The sequence below is a fragment of the Rhineura floridana genome, chromosome 11 (assembly GCF_030035675.1).
Source record: "Rhineura floridana isolate rRhiFlo1 chromosome 11, rRhiFlo1.hap2, whole genome shotgun sequence".
Classification (NCBI taxonomy): domain Eukaryota; kingdom Metazoa; phylum Chordata; class Lepidosauria; order Squamata; family Rhineuridae; genus Rhineura; species Rhineura floridana.
In genome coordinates, this window is record NC_084490.1 from 53284700 (window position 1) to 53302826 (window position 18127).

General features: G+C 42.8%; 1 protein-coding gene across 4 annotated transcripts; it reads right to left on the reverse strand.

Moving 5' to 3' along the window:
• Nucleotides 1-6171: 6171 nt before the first annotated feature.
• On the reverse strand, nucleotides 6172-15316 carry KLHL11 (kelch like family member 11). Of its 4 annotated transcripts, none has more exons than XM_061589512.1 (3): nucleotides 15298-15316; nucleotides 13122-13711; nucleotides 6172-11989 (listed from the first exon to the last, which is right to left on the reverse strand). In XM_061589512.1, exons 2-3 carry the CDS (start codon nucleotides 13643-13645, stop codon nucleotides 10408-10410), a joined length of 2106 nt encoding a protein of 701 aa, XP_061445496.1. In that variant the 5' UTR covers nucleotides 13646-13711; nucleotides 15298-15316; the 3' UTR covers nucleotides 6172-10407. The 4 variants fall into 4 exon arrangements, with proteins under 4 accessions (XP_061445496.1, XP_061445494.1, XP_061445493.1 ...); XM_061589510.1 differs by lacking the exon at nucleotides 15298-15316 and adding an exon at nucleotides 14086-14149; XM_061589509.1 differs by lacking the exon at nucleotides 15298-15316 and adding an exon at nucleotides 13861-14037.
• Nucleotides 15317-18127: the final 2811 nt, after the last annotated feature.

The following is an 18127-nucleotide window of genomic DNA, read 5'->3' on the forward strand; positions in this document are numbered from 1 at the left end:
TCTTGTACTATGTTTCTAGCGTTGACAGCTGGGATTGAAAGATGTCCAGACCGAGCGCCCTGACAAATAAAGCCCCGTCTCCACGCTATTTATTTCCATTGAAGGCTGGAAGGTGTCCAAAAAGTGCTTAGTCCCAGTCTGTAGATCATTCTCAAGGCTGTAGGTGTCCCAGAAGAACATGTAAGGCGGCCCCACGTGACACTTCCTCTGCATACAATCTTAGCTTGTCCTGACTGCAGATTCTTCTTCCTCAGGAAAGATCCTTCCACTGACAGTAGCGTAACTAGCTTTTCATGTGCCCTGTGCAAGGTTTTATTTTTGGGCCCCTTAATTTTTTTTGGGGGGGGAAATAATAATAAAACAAATACGATATAACAATTGTTTATAAATAATTTTCATTTCAGCAAATCCATTTCAGAGGGTCCTTCGTCCTGGGCCTGTGCACCTGTTGCACCTGCCTAGTTACGGCACTGTCCACTGACTTCTATGGAGAATGGTGGAAGAGCCGTAGGTAGAATCCATACTGCCCATGCTGAAGTCCCAGGCACCTCCGAGTAGGGCTTGGAAAGACTGCTGCCTGGAACCGTGGAGAGGTGCTGCCACCATGTCACTGATGAGCTAGACAGACCAATGGTCTGACTCACTTTCCTATGTCTGCTATTATGGAAACCAAAGATAGGCCATACACCATATTTCCCCCTAATAATGATTTCTAATTTGTACGGTCGTGGTGGGCAACACATGGCCCTCCAAATATTGCTTGACTCTTAACTCCCATAATCCCTAATGGCCAAGGTGGCTGGGGCTGATGGTAGCTGGAGTCCAGCAACATCTCAAGGGGTACAAGTTCCTAATCCCTGTTGCATGGAGAAAGTAGAAGTATAACTGAGTTCAAGCTGGCCCTATAGACACTGCAGAATAAAATGGAAAGGTGGTAAATAGGACCATACTATTTCATATAAGTGGAAAGCTACAGAAAAGGTCGGCATAGAACTTCTTTCTGCTGGGCTAGATTTCTACTTGCTCTTAAGCTTTTTTTTTCATTCCTTATCCGAGTGGTACAGTTCACTCCACTGTGTGTTTAGACCAGACCTTAGTCTTTTGCACTCTGTTGGCACCAGGGTTTAGGACAAAAGTCAAGCAGGCCTTAGCAGCCTCTGAAAAATCAGAGGAAGTATGGAGAGGGTCCTACATTCAGTTCCTGGCATCTCCAGCTAAAGGAAATGAGGTAGTAGGGCTGAAAAAGATTCTCCATCTGACCCCCTCTGGAGACCCTCCACTATCCAGAGACAGAACTAGGTTCGGTAGGCCAATGGTCCAACAACATTTGGCAATTTCAGGTTCATATGCCCACAGGACCATCCTCAGAACAATGGGCCTTCCTGGAATCATTTTTCTGACTAGGTACTCTGAACAATTAAGCCCTCAATAATTAAACTTCTTAAGATTGTTCAGCATATTGGCTCCACACATTTGGTTATTAAAAGTGTAGATATATAATACTTGACATATAAGATTAACCTATGCAGTAAATATGGCTGCTTTCACACATGGGGCTGATTGTGTTAGTCTACCGGATTAAAAAGGTAGTGCTTCTGTCCCAATTTCTAAAATTCCTTTCACACTGCAGTACCTGTTGCATTAAGGAACAGCTTTTTCCACAGATATACCGGCATTTCACACGAATGTCTTTCACATAGCAGTAATGGCCATCTTGTTTTCATCCCTTACCCATTACACACATGCGCACTGTAGTTCTCCACTGTGTAGGAGGTCTAATATCTTGTCCTGTTGACATGCAACCCCTCTCCCTTTACCATCTGACTTTTTTTTAGTTGTATAGACACAGGAGTGTGTGTGGGAAATGCTGCTGCCACCAGCACCTATGCCCAGAATACCAGTACAATTTTCATCAGACAAAAAAAATCCACACATGCCTAAAGGACAGGAATGCACTGCATGCTAGGATACCTGTCACATGAGCGGCTATAGCTAGCACAAAACTCTTGCAATCTTCCAAGTTCCCAGCTTTGCATATGGATTATTTCTGGTATTATTATGAAAATTAGCACTAAATTTCAACTATACCCCACTAGAATTCCAGAACTAGCTTGTACATTGTGTGAAAGGTCAGAAATAATGTGCAAATTACCAGGGAAGAAATCAGAATGGAATGAAGTGCAGTGTGAAAGCAGCCTATATAGTTGCATACGGGTGAATTCTTCTACAGAAGTACACTCCTTGGAAGGCTGGATTGGTCTGTTTCCCAGAGGGTACAGTCACAAGGGTATCACAGATTTGCCCTGGTGTAATGTGTGAAGCCACCCAGAGTTTAGTGAAGGCAGAACTGCAGATATGTCCTGAATTCATTTATGAGAATTTCTGTATGTCCTGTTCAACCAAAAATATCTTCAATTCATTCTTCTCAGAACTTTTAATAAATACAGCTTTAAAATGTTTCTGCAGCTTCCCGGACTTCCCGGAAGGATTGCTCCGCCTGTGGCTGCCTCTGAGATGAGCTCTGTCTCAGAGGAAGCTTTTTTCAGTTTAAAATCAGTCAAAAGGGAACTTTGACTGGTATAAATGTTCTCCCAGGCAAGGGTGAACCGAAGATTATCCACAGAAACTTCGTTGGGCTGTCGGTGGCTGGAATTGATCAGGAATTCCCTGGGATAAGAAGGCATACCTAGCAGCCGAGGACGGAGTTAGGACTTCCAACAAGCTGGGCTGAAAAAAAGCGAGACGTTTTTTCTTTTAAACGATCCACAACGGGCGAGCTTTCTTCTGTCTAATCTTATCATTTGGCTTAAATTACTACAGTAAAAGAGATTTGTTTAAGAATCAGCAATTAAGATACCTGGGTGAGTTACACTTCTCTCTTTTATACAAGGAATTGAGGAGGAAAGAAAATTTAAAAAGCTTATCTTGTTTTTTATGGCAAAAAGCTGGCCTGAATTTGGAAACTATAAAGATTAAAACGGATGAGGGGCAACTTACCCGAAGAGAAAATCTGATTTAGATGATTATTTGATATATGTCTGGGACTACTTTTTCTTGGACTACTTTCTTTAGACGAATCTGCTGTTCGTGTATGTTACTAATTGTTCGGCGCTGTGAACCAAATTTGTTTTGCATTCTTGGACTTGCGGGAGATAAGAACTGTGCTGGCCAGATGATGTCAACAGGCCTGGAATATTAACTCCCTTATTGCTGGAAAAAGCAGCAAATTACTCTTTGCTTGGGAATTGTGGCTATATTGGAAATTTGAAGGGTTTTTTTTTCGGCTTTAAGAATGACAATCAAAGAAGTGGCAGAGACCCTGGATATACCCCTGGAAGGGTTTTCCCCTCTAGATATGTTTCAGAAGATAATGGATGAGATTAAGATAACGAAACAAGAACTGGGACAGAGTAGACAAGAGATGGCAACTGAATTTGGTAAAGTAAAACAGGAGCTGAAAGAAATAAAGGATTATATGAGAAAAAAAGCAGATGGACAAGCAATAGAAGATGAAAAAGAAATTAAAGGGAAGGAGCAAATTCTGGAGATTGGATCAGATATATCAAATGTGGAATTGGAAAAAGATTTGGATTTTATGGCAAAAATTGAAGGGAGGATGCAAGTCCTGGAGATTGGAACAGATATATCAAGTGTGGAACTGGAAAAATATTTGGAGTTTGTGGATCCTGGAGATAAAGATTACTGTTTGGAATTCGGCGTTGTCTCTGGAGAAATTGATGAAGATATCAGAGATAAAGCTATCAATGTTTCGATGGAATTTCTGGACTGGAATGATTTGATGGAACTTGAAATAGAGAAAATTTAGAATTAATTCCAGATATGTGACAATGGAAAAACTCTCAAGAGATGTGCTAGTGCATTTCGTAAAAAAGAGGAACAGAGATATGACCTTACAACAATATTTCAGCAACACATTCAGAATTGATGGCAAGGAAATATTTGTGATGAAGGAAATTCCCATCAGACTCTTACTATATGACTATGACTATGACAGCAAGATTATTATGGGTGCAAGGATGGAAGTTGGAAGATGGAATTAACACTGATAATGGAAAAATGGCTATTGAAATTATTGGACCTAGCAGACTTGATGAGATGGATTAATTGACATGTTTATTTGGAGAAAAATCGATGGATATATTTCTCAAGGAGTGGAAACCTCTCTTTGACTTTTTGCGGAAAGAATAAAGCGATGTTAATGAGATTTGATGATTAATTAAGATAACTACTGGAGGAAAGTGATTTTGTAATATGTTAAGAGACAGGTTTGTTATATATCATAGACTTATGGCTGATCTGCGACAAATCGGAAGTCAACATTTTATTTTATTGTTTGATTTGTTTCTTTTTTGTTTTGTTTTGTTTTGTGTTTGAAAATTTGAATAAAATTAATGATAAAAAAAATGTTTCTGCGGCTTCCCTTTGGTTTGTGCCACTTCTATGCAAAAACAGGAATTGCTGTATTTTATCTCACCCCCCAAAAAACAAAACACATAAACACAAGCAACACAAACTAATTTTCTTTTGTGGAATATTTGCTTCACCACCTTTTATTTTCATACTTCATGTATAGCTATTTAGGAGACAGTCGTTTAGGGGTGAGGAACCTTTATAAGCCAGAGGGCCACATTCTAGTGTTGGGCGGAGCCAGAGGCAAAAGCAGGCCCAGCAATCAATGTGACTTTTACTTTTGCACCAAGGCTACATTTTACATCTCCATCCAGGCAAGCAAGAGTACTATCATAATGCAAGGACACATTCCAACCAGGCATAAACAGCTGAGGAGGGTGTGAAGCAGGACCAGTGAGCGGTATGGCCTGAAGAGGTGAGGGGCCTGTAGAGTCTCATGGCTCCCCACCCCCAAGGTATTTTTTATTTTGCAGAAGTTAACTTTTGGTTACTAATTTGCAGAACTGAGAGCCATCTCAGTAGAAGGGATATTAAAGTAACTATCTGAATAGTTATACTATTTTGCCCCACTAGCTGCCCAATTCGAAGGGTGTTTTGGTAAAACTAGTGCAACCATTTTTCACACAGATATGCTCAACATATATAGCTGGTTCAGTTTTAATTAAATTATCACGGCATTATAATGATAGCATCCTGTTTAGTTGCAAAATCAACAACTATTTTCTATGCATATCGCACAAAATGGAGCGAGGATTATTTTTTGCCCAGATAGGTTCAACTCTGCCAATGCTCCAGAAAAATGGGGTTGGGGAATGAAATATTTTAGGCAAAGAAACCACTTCCTCACATGCATTGTGTCTACAACTCAGTTGTCAATATAAATATAAGATACACTTGTTTAGAGTATGTGCACTAAATTTGTTCTGAAACAGAACAGAAACAATTTTTTTGTTCTTACAGCTATTCCTGAAAGAGAATTTCAGCCTTTTACACTTTTATAGAAACATTCTAAATTTCTATATGCTTGCTAATTGCCAGTTTTTAAATATTAGATTCTTGCACCCCAATGGCTTGGATCCAGACCAATTTGAAGTTAGGTCACATTAAAATCAGTATGAAAAGTTAAGTTTATTTAACGAGACAAGTGCAACTAATGTTTTTAATTGTTGTAAACCACCCAGAGAGCTTCGGCTATGAGGTGGTATATAAATGCAATAATAATAATAATCATAATAATCGAGATCCAACTAGAGATGTGAAGGCCCAGGAAACATCCCCCCATTGTTGGTTCCCCCCCCATTTTTCAGAAAACAAAAAAGGATTTGGGGACACAAAACCTGTCCCCCCCCCCAAGAAGTGTTCCATTTTCCCCCCTCCCAGGCTTTCACATCTCTATACCCAACTCATAGTAATCTGCAAACAAAATAAAAACAGTTTGGCCAGGCAGGCCAAGCTTTCATCAGTCTTCTACAGCCACAATACAGAATGAATGGTAAACATTCCCAGTTGCTGACTTCAATATATTTCAGTGTGAATTCATTCTTCTTGTCCTAGTGACCAAAACTGGGATGCAAATTAAGGGATCAAAGACTTTGATCTTCATAACTAACAATGCCCCAACCTCAAGTTGAAATTGAAGGTGGAGACAGAGACAAAGGGGATCTAAATTCCCTGTTGAGAATCATTGTTCTAGAACATATCCATGAGTAACTTTGATCAATAACATGAACCAATCAGAAATAGAGAAATAAAATGTTTATTGAGATCGAGTTTAGTGTTACAGAACCTTAGTACAACATATACTGAATTGCAGGTTTTAAAAATAGACTTTAGGGACATATTTAGCTTCAAGATGATTCTGCCCAAAGGTAGGGGAGTCTGCATTTCATTCTGTGATGCTTTTGCTACCCCATTTATTGAGCAGCAGACACAAGGCAAATTGGGGCTTGAGTGGAAAAAAGGAAAAAGCATGTGTTGCTTTAGAGGTTCACTGATCCATAAGATTGGGACTACCAACTAACATTCAGGCTTACATTCAATGTTACTTTACTTGGGTTAGGGGGAAGCAAGGTGTATTAGCAAAACTGCTGCTAACTAGGATGCCTTCAAGGCAAGTGTCCCAGAATTAGGCAGAAGGCAGAAAAGACTGATGTGCGTACCACCATTTTAATTTGATCCCCATAAGCATCTCAATCTCTGAGATTACCAGATGGTTGGTGCTCATACCAGTAGCACTCTTTATGTTGACTGTTAAAAATGAACTATTGGTCCCATTGCAATACTGGTATCTTAATATTTTTGATAATTTGTCCTCTTGTGGAAGAGGTTACAGCAAGAACACATGAGTAATTTGTGGCAATATTGCAGAGATTACCCGAAAAACATTGTGTTGACATGACTGTTTCTTTCACTGTGAAAGGGTAAACCTCACTGAAATACATACACAAACACAAAACAGAAGTTTTAATCTACTAATGGGAAGATTATGTAACTACAGACAATATTACTCCAGTAGTAATATCAGTTCAGGCATCATAGAAAGATCTATCCTTCTCTACTAGCATCACAAGAGAAAGGCAGAGTGTGAAACATGCAATCTGTCATAGCAAAAAATCATTACAGCTTAACAGAGAGATTATTGTTTCCAAAGTCTCTTGACAGCTGGCCTGTTCTGAAACTCAACTGCAATTTTGTTGAGGTCTCTTAAGTTGCTACAAAGAAAAGGACTCCTGTCTATGACCAGTAGCCCAATCCTAACCATGCTTACCCAGACTTATGTTCATTGATTTCAATGGACTCTCAGCTATGTTTAGGAATGTAGCCTTGGGCTGTCAATCTTCCTCAAGTAGAAATAGTTTGGATGATCCATTTGATGATTTCCCTTTGCCTGGTGACAATGATTAGCGACTGCTGTTTTATCAAGGAGTAGCATGACTTAGTAGAGAAGACTTTTGCATGCAGCACAAGAGCTGTGCTATCCAGGGGCTAAGAGACACTCAACAACAGAGCAGGTTAGTAGCTTCACCCAGAGTAAACATTGAGAAATCCCAACATTTGACACTACATGTGGAACAATGGGACGGCTTTCTAGTGTGCTCTTAACTCTTCATGCAAACAGAAGTCCCAAAGCAAGGTATGCAGACACTTGTATATTAAGTGACTGGCATTCACAAACAACATCCAAAGTGACTAAGGATTTAATTTTAAAAGCAAAGTTTACCAGCCAGACTGAACAATTGCACAGATACGGCAAACACAGAAAATATATTTATTCATTTGTGCAGACTATCAACCATTTTCCATTACAGGCCAGAAATTTCGGCTACAGTGTTGTCTTACAGACACATACAGGGCTATCTGCACAAGAAGCTTAAACTGCTTAAATTATCATTGATTTTCCCATTTAATTCTGGTGCTGTGAGAGATTTCAAATTGACAACATTCAGACCTTGGAAAAACTAAAATTCCCAGTTAAACAAGTTTTTGTTTTCCATATAGATATGTCCAAAATTGATGCCAGATAATGATTCGGTGAATTTCTCTCAATCAGCCCCTCTACTAATAGACTGAATAGGGCTGTTTTGAGCCCTGCACCTTTGTCAGCCTTAAGCTTGAATTTTCAATAAGGCTTTTGAAGCATCTACTTTCTCCATAAATAACTGGCTGGTATATACAGTATGTCTTAAAGCAAGCAAGTGGATATTCCTGGTGAGTAAATGTTTGTGACTTCCTTTGTTTGACAAGACTGCGTTAGTTTGATATCTTGTAAAAGGCAATTATTAGGGGACAAATGCAAGTCAAGAAAACCTGTGCACATCCATGCAAAGACTTACCCCACTGTCTCAGACATGAGGTAGGCTTCTTGCTAAATTGGAAAACAAGAATTGTCAGTATTTAAGACCCTGCTATTTACCATTTAAACCACCACCACTGTATTTAGCTTTCATAATAATCTTGGCCAATGCAAATTTCTCACACATTGATTTCTCCTTGTCCCATCTCAATGCTTCTGAATTAAGCATCATATAAACTTGGATGAGTTACGGGGGGGGCACAACAGAAGAGGCAGGAAAGACAGAAACCAGGTAAAGTTTGTAGAAATCCTTTGTAGAAACTCTTTTATAAATTAGGAGGAAGTGGCCAATTGTATTCTGAGTAATCCACTTACACAAGAGCCCAGTGATTACAAGAGTCAGGTCTTGATCACCTAATTTCCCTTTACTATCACTACACCTTAGACTTTCACACATGTTGACCCAAAGGGAGGGGAGGAAAAGAAGAAGAGCACAATCAGCCCCAGCAGCTATTGCTAAATAAAGCAACTAGCATGTGAGTGGCAATTCCTGAAGCAATTTATTGCAGCCAAAAGGATGGGCAGGATAAACACTGTTAAGATATATTTGGGTGTCAGTGGAGGGTGGTGGTGGAAAAAAGTGATGAGGCCAGGGGAAATCAGATGAGAAAACTATCTTGGACAACAAGTAATGTATCAGCAGAAAGTGGAGCACATTGATCCCAAAAGGACAGAATTCACAAAGGTAAATATTTTGTTGGACCAACTTAAAAGTAGCACATAGAGTTTTATGAATCTTTTACTGTGCAGTTTGCTTTCCTGAGGAATAATTCTGTGAAGTTGCAAATCTTAAATACTTCTCTAAGTTGGTTTAATGAATTACATCTTCTATAAAATTAACAACTCTAGAGAAAGCAATGGCATGACTCTTTTCTTAAGGGACAAAAGCAGTATAGAATTTTTCTATGTGACAATTCATTTGCTGCCAAAAAACAATTAAGACACTGGAGAGACTTGGACCCTTACTATAAAAATTATAATTGAGGCAACTGTTCCACTCCAACCAGTCTCAAGTACTCAGTACAGTCAGCACAAGGAATGGAGTATCATAAAGGCAAAGATATTTGATTGTCAAAGGCAGGTTGAGAGGTTTTTTTCTAATCAGACTTACCTGTACACAGAATTCATTCAGCTTTGTCCTTGCATTAATGAATGCCCAATTCCTTCAGATTATGAATTTGAATTTGTAGGGCTGATCTTTTTGGTCTTTTCACTCATTCCTTTAAGGCCACAATCCTGAACCATATACATAATATTCATTGTACTGAAATCAATGGGACTACTCCAAAGTAGAAAAGGACATCAGCAAAAACTATAGTGAGGCCCTCAAAGTAGGGACTTGCAAACTTTTCAATATAAGACTAAAAATCATCCAACTATTGGAATCTCCTATTTTCACCAGCCACCTCTTTGTAAACTCAAATGCTTCTAGATAAATATAACTATAAAATATTTATAAGCATAGGAATGTTTTGAAGTTCTTAGAAAGATTGTGCTTTGTTATATATAGGGATTTGTTTGTTCTTTAACTATTGCACATGGCTCCAAGTTTAAGACAATTAAGCACATTCACAGCGATTCAGATTTTAAAAAAAGGAATTAACTTTGTGAAAGCAAATAAAACTACTGACTTAACATGCAAATCTTGAAATGGTATGAGATTTATCAGTATTTTAAAATAAGAAAAATGTCACACAGCCTGAATAAATGGTTTAAGAGGAGTGAGAGACCCTAATACGCAGGGAAATTCTCTTTCACTTAACTGGAATAAATGGGCCTGTACTGAAACTCCCAGGAAAGGGAAGGGAGAAGCTGTGCTATAACTCTGCACATCCTGAACACATTACATATTTCCAGAATGATTATTTTGTTGGGCTCTACATTTGCATCCCATCTTGGGGAAAAGTCTCTAGGGGTTTCAAAACTGTGCCTACTTCCATATTATGGCTAAAATACATCAAGTTTACATGTGATGCTCACAATCATGGCAAACTATTTAACACCCAGAAACTTCATCCTTCAAAAATCCTCAGTGCTTAAACACAGCTGCTTAGGTTACTGTTAGGGGACCATGCTGAGCTTGGCAACACAGAAAGGCCTTTTTCAAACTCCATTTATTCAAGTTAGCACTCTATCTGTGACCGCGGCAGCCTCCGCAAGCTTAAGGAATGGCGGTGTATCTCCTGCATCTGCTGGATCCGGTCCTTCTGCCACATTAGGTTTTGTGGCATTGGATATTTCTGGGTACCATGCAAGGACCGGAAGGGGATTCTCACATGACAGGCTGTTGCACGACAACGAGGCTGGGGCATGGGAGGAAGCAGCAGCCAGCGCTTCCTCTCAGCACAGTAACGGTAAGCCTCTTTCCTGTATTGTTTATCTGTGTCATCACTGTTCTTCCATCCACCTATGATGAAGACATCATCTTTGTAATAGCAGATAGCTGCCCCTTCAATACTAAGAACCTCTGGTGGTAAGCTTTCCAGAATGTCATCAGACACCTGGCCAGAGATCTTTCTCTTGACGTCTTCATGATCCAGGGGGTAGCTTCTGGGACAACATGAGGCTGTGTGATAAAAGTTTGTGTTGGCCACAGCCATCTGAAAGCAGCAATAGTTATCAAGGAGTGGCAGAGACTCAGAATCTTGCCACTGTCTTGCATCTACATCATATCGGATGATGACAGCCCTTAAGCCTTCCTCACTATCCCCTTCAACTGGGGTACGGGCAGCCATATACACAAACCTGTCATCTACAGTTACTACTTTGACATCCCGAAGTATCTTTGGTGCAGATTCCAAGTTGTGCCACTTGTCTTGATCGGGATGGTAGACAGCTACATCTTTGAAGCCAGGGATAAAATTCCCATGCCCACCAATGCTGTACAGGCTTCCCTTTACCTCGGCAAAGCCAAAAGAATGCTTCCTGGTTATCAGATTGGAAACCTGCTCCCAGATATTTCTATTTGGGTTGTACCTTTCCACAGTTTTAGCAAAGCCAGGCTCCATAGAACCTGCTACATAAACATAGGATTCTGTCACTACAACAGCATGTCCATCAAGATGATTGTGTATGTGAGGTAAATTCACCCACCTATCTTCGTCAATAAAATACCCCACACACTCACTCAAGTAGTCACCTCCCTCAGACACACCACCAATAACCATGATAACATCCATGTTTTGTCCAAAGCGAGGCAGACACGTTACAGGAGAAGTGACTTGTTGGAGAGTACCTAACTGCAAATTCTCAGCCCTGAGAGCATGACTTTCCACAGCTTCTGACACAAGTTTCAGGCAAGTTTCATCGCTGGATACAAGCCTTTCAGATTTGACATGTCGGGTCAAATAAGTGGGTTTCATCTGAGACAGACGGAGAAGTTTAAAGAGTTCCCCAAAGTATTTTTCTCTTTCATCAGGATTTTTTTGAACCCACTTTAAAACCATCTCAAAGAGAACCTCTTCCGAGTCCACTGTGATTTCTAAATCTGAAAGCCAGTCTCTGATAAGGTGAAATGGCAAAGTGTAAAACTCCTCATCTTGGATGACTTTGTAGAAGTTCCTTCTGATCATGTCAGCAGCTTTCAAAGCCAGCTGGTTCAACAAATACATGTGAGCTAAGCTATGGATGGCCACAGAGTTGGAGAGGGTCAGTTTCTTCTTGAGGAATTCCCCACAGAACACTTTTAAACGTAACAATAAAAACCTGCAAAACAAAAAAAAGCTTCGAAATGACTTATAGAAGGAGTGAAAAAGCATCATATTATTTACCTAACACTCAAACACCCAACAGTGACATATCACATTACCCTTTCTACACTTTCATGTAGCTACATTAAAGATGCTTTAACTGTCCAGCTCCACAAAACAGCAAGCCATATGATTGAAATGGTACATGAGCTATATAGGGACAAAACAGTTTTATGAGAACTGCAGCATTCAACTGGATGGACTCATCTTGCCCATCTCCAATTTTGTTCACCTTCACTCCATTCAGTCTCTGTATGAGCAAATTATCAGCCTTATAGTTGGTCAAACCAGTGGTCCATCTAGCTCAGCACTGTCCACTCTACTCCAACTAGCAATAGTTTCCAAGGACTCAAGCAAGAATTTTTTTTCCCAGACCTACTCTCCAACATCCTTTGAATAGGAATGGCAGAGACTTAATTCAAGACCTTACATGCATGCAATCATACTGCGCCACTGAGACATTAGCTCTTTTCTAGCAGTAACTACTATGTCATAACTATCTGGAGTAAATATATTGGAGACACTGCTCTCCACCCCCTTTCTGAGACCCATCCCTGTTACAGATCTTATCAGACTTTGCCAGCCTCCTTAAATCTTGTGATTTTTTAAAACCTTTAGCTACTGAAACTTTGTATTTTTAAGCAGCCTATTTTAAAATGCAATCTGAACTTAACACACATGTATGATCTCTTAAATCTATGGCAAGAGACTGGCAGGCCACCCCACTGGGTGATCTTTACTCCAATTTTATGTCTAACTTCTACCAAAAAACTTGGGCGTTTTCTGTGGGATAAGGGTGGGGCAGTTATATGACAAAAAAGTTTAATAAATGTGGTTAACATGTGTAAGTATAATTCTAATGCATCTTGACATGATCAGTATGTTATCTAAAAATAAGCAGAGGACTGAATATATATTTTCTAAAATCGTTTTAAGTATTAGGATAAATATTTTAAAAAAGTATAGGTTATCACTTGATATCCTCTGAAGGTTGTACTCAGTTTTTAATTAATGTGCCATGATGGCAACAATCATTTAACACACAGGTGCGTTTCTTTTACCAGAGGTTTCGTTCCCCCCCCCCTCACCTGTCGGCCAGCTCCAGAACCTCGTGGACGTTGCCAGGGCTGATGCAGACGCGCCCCGTGTACATGAAGCTGATGACGGCCTCCACCGTTTCCGGGTCTGGCCCAGCCTCGGAGCTCCATTTGCGAAGCTCCACGCGACCCGACCGGGACTCGGCGAAGTCACCCGAGAGGAGAGGAGCGAAATATTCGGTAGCAGCTGCAAGGACAGAGCGGTGCGCGCGGAACTCCCGCGGAGGCGGGTCGGTACTGGAAAAGGCCGCGCCCGCTTCCATCTCCTCCTCGCCGTTGTTGTTGCTACTGCCGCCGCCGCCGCCACCAAAGGCCAACGTGACGTCACAGAAGAGGCCCAACTGCCGCTGTTCGTTCTGCCGCCAGGCCAGCTCGGAGCAGTGAGTCACGCACGAGAACACCTCCGAATCATTCTCCACATCCGGCCCAGCCTCACTTTCCAGGCCAAGGACATTACTGTCTGGGCCACCATGGCCTCCACCGTCCGGCTCGCATCCACCTCCAGCCGCCGCCATCTCAGCTTCCCTTCAACCAACTCTAGCAGTCTTTTTTTCCTCCTGGCTACGTCCAAGACACGTCACCTACGTAATCACAGAGATGCACGAAAAACAGACTAAACTTCCGGTACTAACAAAGACGTCGTGGATCATCAAAGTCTTTTTCAAGCATAGAGTTAAAAATGGATAGATTGATCCATTGTTGCCTGTTTAGTGCCGCTATTATCTCTTACCTACACGGTAAACGTGACAATTGTCCATAGGAAAGAGTAGGGAGTGGCTAATCTGTGGTCCTCCAGATGTTGTTGGGTTCCAGTGTGGTGTAGTGGTTAAGGAGTTGGACTACGACCAGGTAGACCTGGTTCATAGCCATGAGGCTCATTGGGTGACCTTGGGTCAGTCACTGCCTCTCAGCCTCAGAGAAAGGCAATGTTAAACCCCCTCTGAATAGCACTTACCATGAAAACCCTATTCAGAGGGTCGCCATAAGTCGGAATCGACTTGAAGGCAGTCTGTTTTCCTATTTTCCAACTCCCTCATCATCGCAAATGGTCAGGGATGATGGGAGTTGCAATGATTACAGCATCTGGGGATGGTGTAAAAGCCGGAACGGAACACAGCAGCCTGGAATGGGCTCTTTATAAAACAAATTGATGCCAAAACCACTGGGATGTGTTAGAGACACTTGAGAACAACATTTATGAACAAAAACCATTCCAATAGGATTTTATTAACCCTTTAACAACCAAAATGCCCTCCAGAACAGAATGAAACAGCCTGGAACGGTGACTTCCCAGCAAGCCAGACCTCTGAAATTCACCAGTCCCACATGACTACATGGGATGCATGCAATAAGACACAAAACTTCCACGAAAACCACGTTCCGATACCTGTTCTGGGCTATAATACGCTTTAACATAAAACAGCTCAGAACGGCAACTTCCCAATGAGCCAGACCTCCCAAATTCACCAGTCCCACATGACTACATGGGATGCATGCAAAGAACACAACAAGTAACACTACTGCTTCATGAAGTATACTGATCCTTCCTCATGATTTTATGATCTTAAGCATACAACAAGAGAACTTGTATCCAAAAACATTTGATCTAAAGTTGTTTAACCATCCTCCCCCACAGAGCATTGTCAAGCACTGTATGTGTTTGTCTATCTTGGCAACATGATGGCATCTTTTTAAAATTATTATGATGAACTTAATGTGAAATTATTTGTCACTCTGGGAATTCCATTATCAAGAAAGATCACAAACACAGTCAGCCTTGTACAACTATCAGGTTACTTAATGCTTAAACAATTATGTTTAGTTAAGTGCTTAAAAATAATGTAGTGGGAGTTAATGCCCACCCCAAGTCATTCAGGGATGTAAGTAGGATTTCCCCTGGGCCTGGTACACTGTATGTAAATTGGGACCCATACATCCCACCTCCCCCCACCTCCCCACAGTCTAATGGCAAGAACTGCTGCTTATGTACATATATTACCAACATAAATAGTTATTTTAAATCCATAATCTTGAAGTAAGATGTATTTATTTAACAGGTTTTTAGCCTGACTTACAAAGTTCTTGCCCTCACAGGGCATTTTACAACAGTTATAAATAGTTCAAAAACCATATATAATTATTAAATAACATTTAAACATTAAATTACCCAGGGCCTGCAGGAGAAAGAAAGCATCGCCCCAAGGGAAGGAGAGGCTGCTGCTGCTGTTGCTACTGTGGGACCACCATCTCCACCACCCTTCCCTGAGGGACTTCTGCCTGGCAGGACCAGGCCCCAGGTACCCAGCCAGCCAGGACTGATTCTTACCACCTGTCCCTCTTTGGAGGGATACATAAGCCGGCTGGCTGAGGTGGCCTGGGAGACCCAGGCCCTGCAGGAGAAAGAAAGCATCGCCCAAGGGAAGGAGAGGCGGCGGCGGCGGCGGCGGCGGCGGCGGCGGCGGCGGCGGCGGCGGCGGCGGCGGCGGCGGCGGCGGCGGCGGCGGCGGCGGCGGCGGCGGCGGCGGCGGCGGCGGCGGCGGCGGCGGCGGCGGGACCACCATCTCCACCACCCTTCCCTGAGGGACTTCTGCCTGGCAGGACCAGGCCCCAGGTACCCAGCCAGCCAGGACTGATTCTTACCACCTGTCCCTCTTTGGAGGGATACATAAGCCGGCTGGCTGAGGTGGCCTGGGAGACCCAGGCCCTGCAGGAGAAAGAAAGCATCGCCCCAAGGGAAGGAGAGGCTGCTGCTGCTGTGCTGCTGCTGCTACTGTGGGACCACCATTTCCACCACCCTTCCCTGAGGGACTTCTGCCTGGCAGGACCAGGCCCCAGGTACCCAGCCAGCCAGGACTGATTCTTACCACCTGTCCCTCTTTGGAGGGATACATAAGCCGGCTGGCTGAGGTGGCCTGGGAGACCCAGGCCCTGCAGGAGAAAGAAAGCATCGCCCCAAGGGAAGGAGAGGCTGCTGCTCTTGCTGCTGCTTTCTTTTTCTTTTTCTTTTTTGTTGGTGTGTTGATGCAATTTGAGATGAATGGGTGCCTGATTATATGAATGTATGTCTGAGTGAGTGTGTATGTTTATATGCTGTATATATGGCTGTATATATAGCTGTTTTTATATGTTTAATTGTTGTATATTTTAGTTGTATTATGTGCTTCGGAGAGAGTTTTATCCATCAGGCGGGGAGACTTGAGGGGGCCCCAATTGCCGTAGTGATGGGCAAAGGAAGGTATGGCGCTGTGAGAAGGACGTGCCAGGTAAGGGGAACACGGTCCAGACATGTTGTGGCTGTGCCTTGTTCCGGTCCTTCCCACACCCGCAAGGTCGTTGGTAGTCCTATCAGCCAACTCTCAGATCTCCAGTTGCTGTTATTAAATGCCAGATCGGTATATAATAAAACCTCCCTCGTCCACGATTTGATTGTGGATGAGGCAGCCGATCTGGCATGTATAACCGAGACCTGGGTGGGTGAGCAGGGAGGAGTTGGTCTCTCTCAGCTCTGCCCACCGGGGTACTTGGTTCAGCATCATGGTAGATCTGAGGGTCGGGGAGGTGGGGTTGCTGTCGTCTATAACAGTTCCATCTCACTCACCAAGCACCATGTTCATTCAGTTACTGGCCTGGAGTGTTTGTACCTTGTGTTGGGCCAGAGGGAGAGGCTGGGAATCCTTTTGGTGTACCGCCCACCTTGCTGCCCAATGGCTTCCCTAACTGAGCTGGCGGAAGTGGTCTCGGATATATTGTTGAGGTCCCCCAGACTAATAGTACTGGGGGATTTCAACATTCATGCCGAGACCACTTTGTCTGGCGTGGCTCAGGACTTCATGGCTTCCATGACAGCCATGGGGCTGTCTCAATATGTTAGTGGTCCAACACATGTATCGGGGCACACTCTAGACCTTGTTTTTGCTACTGAGCATGGGGAAAGTGATCTGGATGTGGGGAGTTTTACAACACTCCCTTTGTCATGGACAGACCACTGCTTGCTGAAGTTTAGACTTTCAGTAACCTCTTCCCTCTGCAAGGGTGGGGGACTTATTAAAATGGTCCGCCCCCAGAGACTAATGGATCCTGAAGGTTTTCAAAGGGCTCTGGGGGATTTTCCGGCTGATAGGACTGGCGCTCCTGCTGAAGCCCTGGTCGCTCTGTGGAATACGGAGATGACCCGGGCTGTAAACACGATCGCTCCTGCACGCCCTCTCCTGTGTAGAGCTCATACAGCTCCATGGTATACTCCGGAGCTGAGAGCGATGAAGCAAGATAGGAGGAGGCTTGAGCGGAAATGGAGACGAACTCCCGACGGATACAATTATGCGCTGGTTAGTGCTTCGACTAAGCTCTATGTAGGAGCAGTGAAGGCAGCTAAAAAACATCATTTTGCTGCCACTATTAAATCATCTCTTTGCCACCCAGCGGAGCTCTTTCAAGTTGTCCGGGGGCTTCTCCATTGAAACCCTCCGGACACGGTGGAATCATCGGAGGCCCGCTGTAATCAGTTTGCCGATCACTTCCAGAATAAGATCTCATGTATCCGCCAGGACCTAGACTCTCAAGTTATAGCAGTAGATCCTAGTGAGATGTCCGGAGCACAGTCTTGTCCTGTTTTGTTGGATGAGCTTCAGTTGGTTCAACTCGAGGACGTGGACAAGGTGCTTGGACAGGTACGTGCAACCACTTCGGTACTGGATCCTTGCCCCTCCTGGCTGATAAAAACTAGTAGGAATGGAACAGGTAGCTGGGCCAAGGAAGTGATAAATGCCTCTTTACGAGAGGGAGTGGTCCCGGGCTGTCTGAAAGAGGCAGTGGTGAGACCACTCCTGAAAAAGCCTTCCTTGGACCCAGACAATTTTAACAGCTACAGGCCAGTGGCGAATGTTCCATTCCTGGGCAAGGTCTTGGAACGGGTGGTTGCTGGCCAGCTCCAGGCGCTATTGGATGAAACTGATTATCTAGATCCATTTCAATCGGGTTTTAGGCCCGGTTTTGGCACT

Coding starts and splice junctions, on each gene's coding strand:
- KLHL11 (XM_061589512.1), bottom strand. CDS start 13,645: ATGGCGGCGGCTGGAGGTGGATGCGAGCCGGACGGTGGAGGCCATGGT. Junction 11,990..13,121: donor GTTCTGGAGCTGGCCGACAG/GTGAGGGGGGGG, acceptor TTTGTTTTGCAG/GTTTTTATTGTTACGTTTAA.